The following is a 13,353-nucleotide window of genomic DNA, read 5'->3' as shown; positions in this document are numbered from 1 at the left end:
ATCACTGTGGTCTAGCACCTAAAGCCCCCCCTCCACAACTCCAGCACCTCTGATCTCTGCACAGGACCAACACATGACAGTCCAAAATTGCACTGCTAAGAAAGAGATACACCACTATGAAGATAGACACTACACCAATGCAGTATATAAGGCTAGTCAAGCAATACCCAACACCCTGGGGGGCCCAGAGGGCTTTTCATGACTATTTCTTCATTATCTTTCTAATTATTGGAGGCCTCTTGAGAACCTGCCCCATACCTGGCAGTGCTCCTCATTTCAGATGGCTTCAGCAGTGTTGTGGCCACCAAATGCCAGCTAAGCTACATGGCTACGTGCTGAGGGCTCCATATACCCTGCACTCATGCCAGGCTCTGATGCGTGAACTCTCACTCCTGAAGCTGAGCCCAAGGCAAAGTGCAACCGTTGTATGTGATTTCAGAAATGGACCCCTCGCCCACATCTGCATCGGAGGAAAGATCTACAGTCTCCACTAGCAGTCTACTGTCTCCACGAGTGCAGCAGCCCTGTTTCTAACAAAGCAGAGGCTTTTCAGTGTCCCATGGCCAGGGGATTGAGGGGTTGCTATGGAACCTGTTTGTGCTGAACATTTGGCTAGCAACCGTTGTGTTCTACCACCCCCTCCAAACTCAAAGAGCTGAGAAAACAAGAGAGGATGGTTAGTGGGTACAGGGCTGCTGCTGGACAGCAGGAGTCACTTCTAATGCTTTATACCACAGCAGGGTAACCACCATGGATGTCAATTAAGAACAGTTCAAAGTAGCTAGCAGAGAGGTCTTTGAATGTTCTCAACACAAAGAAATGGTAAATGTCTGAAGTGATGGGCATGCCAAGTACCTGCCATCTGATCTCTACACAGCATACACATTTACTGAAATGTCACACACTGTAAATGTGCCCTATAAATACACACAATCATGCATCAGCTGAAAAGTATAAAAATACATTAAAAATTCTCTCTCAAAAATTCTTGCAAAAGGAGAATTTGGGATTGGAACCAGTTCTGCCCAGATGAGATTTATCACTCATTTCTTTTGCTTAGATAGGAAATAGCAGAAAACAGTCACTGACACACAGTTGTCATAGCAACAGCAGTGCTTTGGGCTGTGGTTTCTGCAGGAGGGCCGTCCACAGTCCCTCACTTGCCCTTCCTCTGTCCCAGCGGGTTGTTGGAAGGCCTGGGTTGAAGCCTAGCCCTGCCTCTCTACCAGGATAGCTGTGCAGTGGTAGGGGGGTGAGGGGGGTGGCTTTGCCCTGTCAGATGGCCCAGCACCCTGTATGACCCCAATGACCCCAGGGAGCTCAGGGTCAGTCTTCTATCAGACACAATCTGCTTTCAACACCTTGCTATAGAATGGTGCCTCCTGCTGAAACTCTATCTGACCCTGCCACACAAGGGCCTGGACCACCTCTGCACCCCAGGGCTGTGTGAGACTACTGAGTCACCCTGAGCCTCAGTTCCCCTGTGCCCCTCCCTCCCTCTGCTGCCTGGCCTCGACTTACCTCGTTGATGGCCAGCTGCTCACCACCTCCACCAGGGTGACTGTAGTGGTGTCCAGAGCCACGCAGGTCCTCATACAGCTCTTCCTCACTGCCCGCCTCCTCAGTTCGAATGGCTGTGTCCAGGGCTCCGTCGGGCATCCCTGAAAAAAGACACAACAGCTAGAAAGGGGGTTGGGTGTGAAATGGTAGAAGGGAAACACAGTTGATTTTAGGGCAAATGCTCCTTGTGTGGGAGAACAGAGAGGGTTCTGGAGCTGGTTTCTCAAACCATCCTTGCTAACTCAGCCACCTATGGCAGCAATGAGTCTTCTAGCACTCAGCTGCTGCTGCAGCCCAGCAGACGTGGTGTCAGGATGCAGGGCCCCAAACCCTCCAACTGGATTCATTTAAAAACCATTTACCAGTGTGCCAATTAGAGAAAGCCTTTAAAAAGGTTAACATTTTAAAACTGTTTTTATTGTGAAAATACTATACAAAGGGGTTACAGTTACATGAGCAAGGTAGAGACATTTCTTATCCAGCAGTGTTGGGCTATCCTGCCCCCCTCCCCCCCGCTTGAATTGTGAAGTTCCTTTTTCGACATAGTGTCTTGTAAAAATGTCCCCCTGTATCATGGGTTCTACATCCACATCCACTGATCTTGGATTGAAAATATTGAAAGCAAACTGTTGGTATTGGCCACATATAGACCCTTCCTTGAAATCTCCTAAAGGATTCACTATAACAACTATTACCTCATATCTATGTTGCATTAGGCATGATACATAGCATTCTAGAGGTGATTTAAAATTTATTGGAGGATGGAGGGTGTGTCACGGGTAAGCACAGGGTCTTGAGTTTCATCCCTGTCACCAAAAACAAATTAGTAAAGAAGTATATAGCAAACTGTATAGGTGAAATGCACAATGATAGCACTTTCTATGAGACTTGAATGAACATTTAATGGTTCTGGAAACAATCGTGTACACCAAGGAACAACTATGTATGTGTTTATGTGTATATTCAAACAAAATACACAACACACACATACAAGTATAGCTTGACATTTAAAAGGATGAGCCCTGCTGGCACACTTAAGAAAAACAGCCCAAGCTTAGAGTTTTGCTTCCTGTCTACATACCTCCAGCTCCACCCATTCTTCTCTACTTTAACAATACACAGCAAGGTAACCTCTCTGTCACTCATCCCTGTGTGTGTCTTTGTTTTAGCATGTGTCTTCTGAGTCTTGCCTGGTTTGGATTCTATGAAAACGGAGCCATCCCAGGACTATTCCTTAGTAAAAGGCCCTTCTCCCTGAGCTGCCTGTGCGGCTGTGGAAGGCTCACTTTCATGGACTTGTGGTTATTCCACTCAGGGCCTCTGGGTGGCGCAGCTACAAGGCAGCCATTCCCTGCTGTTCATGACACTTGTTTCCTCAGTGCCCAGCCAGGAGTTCCTTCAGGACAGTGTTGATCTATTTTCTCATTGCTGCCTGAAGGAGTCTTCACATATGGTTCTCTTTTTCACCCATGAACATATGCTGTGTGTTGCTCATGAAATGTGGATCTTTGGTGCGTCAAAACCCATCATATCAGCTTAGAATTTTGCCCAATTTGGGAGAAAACATTCCCCCTGGTGTGAATTCACCCTCCAGTCTGCAGACTTGCAAGGGTGGCATCATTAGGTTTGGAATGGACCAAGTGGCTTCCCAAAGCTATTCTTCTCATGAAGCCTCCAAGAGGTGATAGGAGTGTCCCCATGGCTCCACAACATAGACAACATATGGAATCATCATGATCAGGCATAGATTGTGAGGATGATGGGTATAAAGATGGTATCTTGAATGTATGCATTATCCTGCCCATGTAATTGTAGCCCCTCTGTACAGTATGTTCTCAAATAAAATAAAATTAAATTAAAAAAAGATGGTATCTTGCTGTGGGTATAATTTTTATTGATAATTCTTAATGAATACATCATTGAACATCTCATCTATATTTATGAGTCATGTACATTTTCTTTAATGTGAAATATCTATGAGTTAATCACTTTTCTATTGAGTTACTTATCTGTAGCATATTATTGATGTAAAATTGAATTTGAAGGTGCCTATGTGTACACACACACACACACACACACACACACACACACACACACATTTTCTCCTGTTCTGGTTGGTCTGTCATTGATACATATCACCACTATCTTCTGCCAGTTTGTGGCTTATCTTGTCATGATCTTTAAGGTGACATTTGATAAATGAGCGTTCTTCATTTTAATACAAATTTGTCCTATATGGTTTACATATTGTCTGTGTGTTTAGGAAGTTCTCTCCTACCTCAAAGACAAATTTATTCCTTACATTATATCTTAATAAATTTTGATTTGACATATAAGTATTTAATTCACCTGCAAATGATGTGTGTAGTGTAAGGTAGGAATCCAACTTTATCTTTTCCACACATGGATAACAAGATCTCACACAGTATTGTTTATGGAATCCATGGTGCTTTTCCATGGATCTGTCATGTCTTCTCTAACCTTAAATCAAGTTTGCACATAGATTAATTTGTGTCTAGTTCTTGTGGAGGCAGAATACTGTACTTGCAAGGCAAAGTCATCTTTTTTTTTCCCCCCTGTTGTGGGGCTTGAACTCTGGGCCTGGGTGCTGTTCCTGAGCTCTTCAGCTCAAGGCAAGTGCTCTACCCCTTGAGGCACGGCACCACTTCTGGTTTTCTGGTGGTTTGTTGGAGATAAGGGTCTCATGGCTGCGCAGGCTGGCTTTGAATCGTGATCTCAGCTCTCAGCTTCTTGAGTAGCTAGGTTTAAAGGTGTGAGCCACTGGTGCCTGGCAAGGAGAAGTCATCTTATCCTCAAAGCCTGGGACTATGTTCCCTGGCAAGGGAACTTGTTGCAGATGAAACTAAGGCTGGAAACAGCTGGCCTTGAAACGCAGATTGTCCAAGATTGCCTGGCATATTTGGACCTGACATAGGAGACAACGATCAGGTATTTGTTCCTATGGATACCAGGCGCCTGGCACGGAAGCTGCCTCCATCTTGCCTTCAGAGTGGCTTGAACACACATCTCTCATGCGTCTACACCCTTGGTGCATTGTATTTCTGACTGTTTCCAGCCAGACTGTGAACTCTTGGAGGCAGCAGCCATGTTTTATTTATTGATGTCCATATTCAGTGTTAAGTGATGGAGGGCGACCATGGTCAAAACATGAATGTGTGTGAGAATGGAAAAATAAAGCTTGTTGGCACTGCTTTAGGACTGGGGAGAGCAGAGAGGAGAGGTGTATCAAGGTACATCGTGTGCATATACAGGTATGTCACAATGAAGTCATGTTTTACAACTAACTGATATTAATAAAAATGTAACAAACTGCAAAATAAAAATAAAAACAAAGTAAAGGAACTAACAGATGGAAGAATGGTGTCTAGACATGAATGACCACACAAAATGGAGAGAACAGATATTTCCATGAACAGATGGGAGGTTTATCCACACAGCAGCTTCATACACACAGCTGCACACAGACAGAAAGCCCAGGCAAAAGGGGGTGTGTGTCTGGGAGTCCTCTGTCTCTGGCCCAGAAGTTATAATGAAGGCCGGCTTTCTAGTAGGAGCCAGAGGCCCTGATCCCAAGATTGTACTCAGCCAACACTCCCCAGGGACACTCATATTTTCAATTTATTTATGTTATCAACTTGTTTTTATTATGGAATGCTTCAAATGTGTACACAATGAGAAAGATATAAAAAAACACACATAGTATCATCTGGCCTCAACAATGCTCGACATTTGGCCAGTTTTATCATCTAATTCCTCTCCCTACTAGAATTTTGGGGGATGGGAGTTATGGGTCCTGGGGCTTGAATTCAGGGCCCGAGCACAGTCCTTAAGCCTTTTTTGCTCAAGGCTAGCTCTCTACCATGTGAGCCACAGCTCCACTTTTACCTTTTGATGTTACTTATTTATTTATTTATTTATTTATTTATTTATTTATTTATTTATTTTTGGCAGTGGTTAATTGGAGCTAAGAGTCTCCTGGACTTTCCTGCCTGTGCTGGCTGTGAGCCTTGATCCTCTAATTTCAGCCTCATGAGTAGCTAGGATTACAGGCATGAGTCATGGCATCTGGCCCACTAGATGATTTTTAAGGTAAATTCAAGAGATGTTATAATCTCACATATAGACACCATATGGGATTAGTCATAAGGACTATCTCTTTCTTTTTTTAAAAAATACAACCTCAAGGAACATCTAAAATAAAATATGATCCATCAAAGACTGTCAAAGTGTCATTCCTTCTCCTTTGGGGCATTAGAAACCTCTTTTACTTGAGGTGTTTGGGGAGATGAGGTCAAGGGGAAGGAGACAAATGGAGAGAGGAAGGTTGAGAAAATGCAGTCAATTCAGTTTATGTATGGAAAATGTAAGAAGAAAAATAGAGGGCATTGGTAGGTTAGGAGACATGCCGGAGAATGATGCAAGGGGCAGTATTGATCAAGATGCATCGTACTCATAAACGAACGTGCTGAACCCTCTGTAAACTACTTAAAGGTAATACAGACATCAATCAACAGAAATGAGAGCAAGAAACAAAACTGTAGTTGAGTTAAAACCCCTCTGTACAACTCCATAAAGATAATAATGAAAAAGAAACAAAAAACAATTATTGGGCTTTAGGGTATTATATTTATAGTATTTTCCTCCAATAGTATATTGTATGTGATTCTAGCCAGGGACCTATCATTGGTAGAATGTGTGTATATAGTTTTTGTTGTTGTTGTTTAGTTTTTAAATCTTGCTATTTAGTTTAAGCTGGCCTCAAACCTGTAACCCCTAGCCTCACACCTCAGCCTCTCGAGTGTTGGCATTACAGGTATCACTACACCCAGCTCTCTCTATAGTTCTATGCCATTTTATTACCCGTTTAGGTAGCCACTAGGGAGATCTTCATGTAAGCTTGTTTTTTTGGTTGGTTTTTTCATTGCAGCTCTTGAGATACATCCAAGTTGTTGTGCACATTATATTTTACTCCTCTTTTTTTTTTTTTACTGCTGAATAATATTCTGTGTTAAATGAATGAGCTTCATAGCTTGTTTAATCATTCACCTGTTTATGGCACTGTGGGTCAGTTACAGTCCCTGGGTGTTACAGCTGCCCCCTAAACCTTCCTGAGCAGAGTTCTGCGTGAGATGAGTATTCATTTCTATGGATAAATGCTCACAGAGTAGATTACATAGTAGATGAATATTTAGTTTTTTTAAAAGTGCCAAACTGTTGCATTGGTTCACTTTTGTCCTTTGTCGCACTCTTTCTGTGATTCTCCTTCCCTTCCCCAAATCAGATAAATTTATATAAGACAAGGGGTACTAAAATCAATAACAGTGACAACAGCTTCTCTGACTTCTCACGGGAGTTTGGCATTGTCACTACCTTTATTAGACAGTGAGTTTGTGGTGAAGGCTCACCATGGCCTCAATCTGTTTTCTTAAAGGCTATGGACGGTCACTATCTGTTCATGTGTTTACTTCCACATCTACTCTGGTGAATAGCTCCTCCAGTCTTCTGCCTAATTTGTAATTGGACTTATTTTAATGCTGAGATCTGAAAGTTCTTTTTATATATTCCAGACATGAGTTCTTCATCAGATAGATGATTTACAAATATTTTTCTCTCAGGCTGTACTTTATGTGTTCACCCCTAACAAGGATTTTTTGTGAATAAAATTTAATAATTTTTCATGAGGTTTGATTTAATTGTTTTAACTTTTATGACTCATGCTCTTGGTGCTTTGTCTAAGAATTCATCAAACTCAAGCTGGCAGAGTGGCACAAGTGGTAAAACATCTGCCTAACAAGTGCAAGAATCTGAATTTAAACCACAATATCATCAACAATAAAAGGAAAATAAATGAGAAAAAACTTTTTAAGAAATCTTTACCAAATCCTATATCCCAAAGGTTTTCTTTTATATTTGCTTCTAGAAATTCTACCTTTTACATTAAAACTTATCATTGCCTCTAGATGGCTGAATAATTCCAGCACAGTTTGTAAGAAGCGTCCCTTTGCAGAATTTTTGTACCTTTGTAACTAGTTGGCAAAGTAGGTCATCACTATCAATTTTTACAGAAATAATAATTATAAAAGAATACTATGAATTAGATTGTACAACCACAAATTAGGTAAATTAAATGAAATTGAAAATTTTTACCAAACTAACTCAAGAAGTTTTACAAAATTCAACTAGACCCACAGTTAATAAGAAGGTTGCATAAATAATCAGAACCTCTAAAGAAAGCAAAGCCCAGGACCAGAGAATTTCTATCATCTGGTAGTAAATTCAACCAAGGAATAATAACAACTCTTTTCAAAGTCTTTTGTAATATTTAAATGCAACATCACCCTAATAACAAAACTAGACAAAAAAATTGCAGAAGAACTAGACTAAAAATAGCCCTTATGCAGACAGATTCAGCAATTCTCAACAAAATGCTGGCAAATCAAGTTTAATAGCATATTAGAAGGACTGTATATCGTGCCTTGGACAGTTTATTTCTGGAATGAATAGATGGTTCACCATGCCAAAATGAATCCAAGTAATATATATTAATAGATTAAAGAAAAAAATACATGACCATTCAATCAATGCAGGAAATGTACATATGAGACTCTACAGCTTTCCATGATAAAAACACTGTAAATCAGGAGGAGAGGCGCAGTTTCTCAATATGAAGAAGTCATGCAAAATATTTATACTCAATGATGAGCTACTGAAAGTTTTTGCTTAAGATTGGAAACAAGACAAAGATGCCCACTTTCCTACTCAATACCATGATGAAACTGGGCCTAGTGGCATATGCATGTCATTTTGGCTAGTTGGTAAGTAGAGATAATAAAGATTATGGTTTGAAGTTAGCCTAAGCAAAAATTTAGTAAGGACCATCTTGGTTAATAAGTTGGGTATGGTAGTATGTCCCTGTGACTCAAGTTATGCAAAAGGTATACCTAGGAAGATTGTGGATGAAGCGTGAGACTACCTGAATGAATAACTAAGACAAAAGATAAAAAAAGGTAAGGAGGGCAGGCTGGTTATAGTTCAAGTGACAGAACATAAGACTAGCAAGCATGACAAATGTAGACCAAGCTTCAAAAATCACTTTAATTTCTGTAAACTTATAATGAACACTGTGAAAAAGGAGAAAAAATTAAAAATCATCCTAATCTTATTCATATGGAATTGCAAGGGACTCTAAATAGCCCAAATAATCTAGAAAAAAAAGAATAAAGAAGATGGTCCATATTTTCTGCCTCAAAATTTACTAAGGAACCAAAATAATCAAAACAGTGTGGCACTAGCATAGACATACAGAGTGGACATATAGAATCAGGGAATAGAACAGAGAAACCAGAAATAAACCCTCACATACTCAAACCACATAGTATTGACAAAGGTACCACAATATTGGTGATCAAAACTACCCTGGATTTGATCAGCACACATTGTATACATGCATTGAATTATCACAATGTACCTCATAAACAATAAAATCTTAAATTAAAAAATAAGTCAAGCTAGCCTTGGCAAACAAATCTGAGAGATACTTATTTTCAATGATAAAAGGCAGTATAAAAGGCCTGGTTCAACAGCCCGGGCAGGAAAGTCCGTGAGACTCTTATCTCCAATAAACCACTCAGAAAACCACAAGTGGCTCTGTGGCTCAAGTGGCGCTGGGCCTGGGAGCTGTCCCTCAGCTCTTCAGCTCAAGGCTAGCACTCTACCACTTGAGCCACAGCGCCCAGGCCCAGAGTTCAAGCCCCATGACCGACAAAAAAAAAAAAAAAAAAGGCCTGGCTCAAGTGGTATGGCTTTAGCCAGGGTCCAGCACAACCAAACTTGGGGTCCCTCCGTGGCATGGCATAGGGATCTCTTGGCTGTTCCCCGTTGAGCCTCTGCCCTCTTCTGTAAGCACTCCTTGGTAAAGGGTAATCTGTCACGTGGTAAGTCTCTACCACAGAGCTCAAAGGCTGCATTCTGCTAAGTGAGGATCAAAGGCCTTCATGCGGCCCTGAAGATGGCACAGAAAATCAGTCTGCTCAGTGGCCTCATTTCCCTCCACTCCTGTCCACCACAGTCGGCCTCCAGTGGGCTCCTGATCAGTCTGAAGTAACCAGTTCTGATGGAAGCCACCGAACCCACTAATGCGGATACTGATCGAATGTGATATTCTCAAAAGTGATTGACATCTAGATGTGTGCTTACAGCCCTCACTTCAGGGAGAACAAATGCTAAACACCAGGAAGACATGCAGTCTTCTCAGAAACTGCATGCTGCTTTTCTTATCAACTCTGACATTGTCTCTTCTAATATGCATCCTTTATGGCAAATGAAGTAAATTTCCCCAAGGTAATTTTTTTCCCCCTGTCAAAGTATTTCCCATAAATTTCCTGTGTTCACAGGCTTGAACACTAGGAATACTTTGAATATCCTGGGGGTGTGGTAGAAAGGTTAAGGTTGGGATGAAGAGAGTTAGGGTACTAAAATACTAGGATCTCTTTTGGTCATATCTGTTTGGGGTTCTTACACGACTCTATGTGATTCACAAGAAAACTCTTAGATGTAAGAAAGCCTTTCGTCAAAGAACCAGGACAGAAAATCCAACACAGAGCCAGGTTTTGGTGAGTCATTCCTATTTATCCTGAATAGCCAGAAGTATAGGAAAATTCCAGTTTGAAGCCAGCATTGGTAGAAAAATCCAACGGTGAAAAAGGTGACACTGATACACTGATTAAGATGTAGTGAACTCATAAATAGACATATTGAATTTAAATCCCTTTGTACAACTACTTAAAGATAATTTAAAGAAGACTATCTCCAAGATAACCAGCAAAAAGCTGGGCTGGAGGCATGGCTCAAGTGGTAGAGCATCACTTAAGTAAGCAAGCCGAGCAACTATAGGACTCTAAATTTAAACTCTAGTGCCAGAAAATTAAAAAAAGAAAGAAAGAAAATCAACACATATAAAGTAGTAGCTTCTTTCTATACCAACAATAAGCAAGCTGAGAATGAAATTAGGAAAACAATCCTGCTCACAGCAGTCTAAAATACCTAGGAGCTAGGCACTAGTGGCTCATGCCTGTAACCCTAGCTACTCAGGAGGCTGAGATATGAGGCTCACAGTTCAAAGCCAGCCTGGGCAGAAAAGTCCCCAGAAGACTCGTATCTCCAATTAATCACTCAAAAACCAGAAGTGGTGCCACATCTCAAGTGGTAGAGCACTAGTAGCCTTGAGCACCAAATGCTCAGGGACAGTACACAGGCTCTGAGTTCAAGCAAGCCCCATGACCAACAAAAACCAAAAACACAAAAACCAAACAAAACCCTAGGAATAAACCTAACTGAAAAGTTGAAAGACATCTGCAATGAAAACTATAAAACACTGAAAAAAGAAATTGAAGAAAATAGTAGAAGATGGAATGACCTCTACTGTGCATGGATTGATAAAACTAATGTAAGAATGGCTGTATTACTAAAAGTGATCTATAGGTTCAATGCAATCCCCATTAAAATCCCAATGACATTTTTCACAGAAATTGAAAAAAAAGCCGGGCGCTGATGGCTCACGCTTGTAATCCTAGCTACTCAGGAGGCTGAGATCTGAGGATCACGGTTCAAAGCCAGCCCAGGCAGGAGAGACCATGAGACTCCTATCTCCAATAAACCACCAGAAAACCGGAAGTGACGCTGTGGCTCATGTGGTAGAGCGCTCGCCTTGAGCTGAAGAGCTGAGGGACAGCACCCAGGCCCAGAGTTCAAGCCCCATGACCGACAAAAAAAAAAAAAAAAAAAAAAAAAAGAAATTGAAAAAAAAATCTCCTCGAATTCATATGGAATAAGAGACCCAGAATAACCAATGTAACACTGAACAAAAAGAGTATCACAATATTTGGCTTCAAATTATACCTAAGAGGATATTCACAAAATTATACTATGAAGCCTAGTCACAAAACAGTATGGTAACTTGAAAGAAAACAGGCATACAAACCAGTGCAATAGAATAGAGATCCCAGAAGTAAGCCCACACAGCTTTACCCATCTGATTTTTGGCAAAGGAACTGAAACACTGAAGAAAAGACAGCCTCTTTAATAAATGATTCTGGGAAAACAACACACATATGTAGAAGATCTCGCACTGTACAAAAGTAAATTCAAAATCATGAAAGACCTTAGTCTTAATCTAAGACTTGGAACTCTGAAACCAGTACAGGAAAACACTTCAAATATAGGAAAAATACTTCAAAATATAGGACTCGGCAAAGACATTCTTTTTTAAAACAGCTGTTCTATTTGTTTATTTTTGTTTGTATGGTACCAAGGAATCAAACCCAGGGCCTCAGTGTGCACGGCAAGCACTCTACCCCTAAGCCACATTCTCAGCCCTGGCAAAGAGTTTCTTTCTATGACTTCAATTGCTTAGCAAATATGAACAAGAGTTCACAAATAAGAGTGTATCAAATTAAAAGCTGCCCAGCAAAGAAACAATTATCAGCAGGAAGAGACAACCAACAGAGTTATTCATCTGACAGAAGGTTAACATCCAGAATATGTAAAGAACTAAAGATACTGAACACTACAACAACACTACTCATTAAATAGGCAAATGAATACAGCAGTTCTCAAAAGACAAAGTATAAATGTATGATGAAATATTCAACATCTTTTTTTTGGGGGGGGGTCCGGTCGTGGGGCCTGAACTCTGGGCCTGGGTGCTGAACCTCAGCTCTTCAGCTCAAGGCCAGCGCTCTACCACTTGAGCCATAGCGCCACTTCTGGCTTTTATTCTTTTTGCTTATGTGGTGCTGAGGAATCGAACCCAGGGCCTCAGGCATGCAAGGCGAGCGCTCTACCACTGAGCCACCTTCCCAGCCCGAAATATTCAACATCTTTAGCCATACAGAAAACATATTACAACTTTGGGGGGGGGAGGAGGGAGTGTAGTTGTGGAGATGGGAGGGCAGGGGTGGTAGGGGAAAAAACAAAGGAGGAGGCAACAATGCTTGATAAGAAATGTACTCATTACCTTGCTCATGTAATTGTAACCCCTCTGTATGGTATTTTCACAATTAAAAAAACTTATTTTAAAAAAAAGAAAACATATCAAACTGTACTGGGATTCTGTTTCCCCCTCTTGAAAATAGTATTTCCTAAACTGACAATATAATACAGGGGAAATTAAACATTCACACACTGTTGGTGGGAATAAATTCATGAAGGCAGTAAGGAAATCAGTGTGGAGACTCCTCAAAAAACTAAAAACAGAACCATCATAGTATCCTGATATACCACTGCTGGACATAACTCAAGGAACATGAGTTGGCATAAAACACATACCCACACACACCTGTGTTTAGCACAGTGCTACTTAGAAAAGTGGAATCAGCCCCAGTGCCTATCAGTGGGTGACCATGGAAAAAAAGCATGTTCTGAATATACAGTTAAGTATCGTTCATCCATAAAGAATGAAAACATGTCATTTGCAGGAAAATGGAGGGAAGTGGGCATCATCATATTCAGCAAAATAAGCTAGGCACAGGAAGACAAATACTGCACATTTTCTCTCCTATGAGGAAGGTAGACTTCAAAATGGAGGACATGAGTATAAAAATGGAACTATTGGGGTATTGGGTAGAGTATCACAGTGAGGGGTTAGAAGGATAAGTGAGGGTAGTTGGGTAGTGAACATGATTTGAAGTACACTATATGTCCTGTGAAAATGATGCAATAAAATTATAATTATAATTATTAAAATTATAAAAAATTATAATTATTAAAATTATA

At 40.7% G+C, this 13,353-nt stretch overlaps 1 protein-coding gene across 4 annotated transcripts in view; it reads right to left on the bottom strand.

Moving 5' to 3' along the window:
* The window catches only part of Arhgef4 (Rho guanine nucleotide exchange factor 4), a 108,557-nt gene that overhangs the window by 16,230 nt on the left and 78,974 nt on the right, over nt 1-13,353 (bottom strand). For all 4 annotated transcript variants that reach the window (XR_011365385.1, XM_069989465.1, XM_069989466.1 and 1 more), the window contains one exon: nt 1,522-1,661. Coding sequence is in view for 3 of the 4 variants with exons in the window: in XM_069989465.1 (XP_069845566.1) it covers nt 1,522-1,661 (140 nt within the window). In the remaining variant the exon portion in view is untranslated. The remainder of the gene's footprint in view (nt 1-1,521; nt 1,662-13,353) is intronic.

Source organism: Dipodomys merriami, unplaced genomic scaffold (genome assembly GCF_024711535.1).
Source record: "Dipodomys merriami isolate MVZ:Mamm:240054 unplaced genomic scaffold, mDipMer1.0.p SCAF_38, whole genome shotgun sequence".
Taxonomy (NCBI): domain Eukaryota; kingdom Metazoa; phylum Chordata; class Mammalia; order Rodentia; family Heteromyidae; genus Dipodomys; species Dipodomys merriami.
Note: the sequence above shows the minus strand (reverse complement) of the source record. Positions and strands in the feature narration are given on the sequence as shown.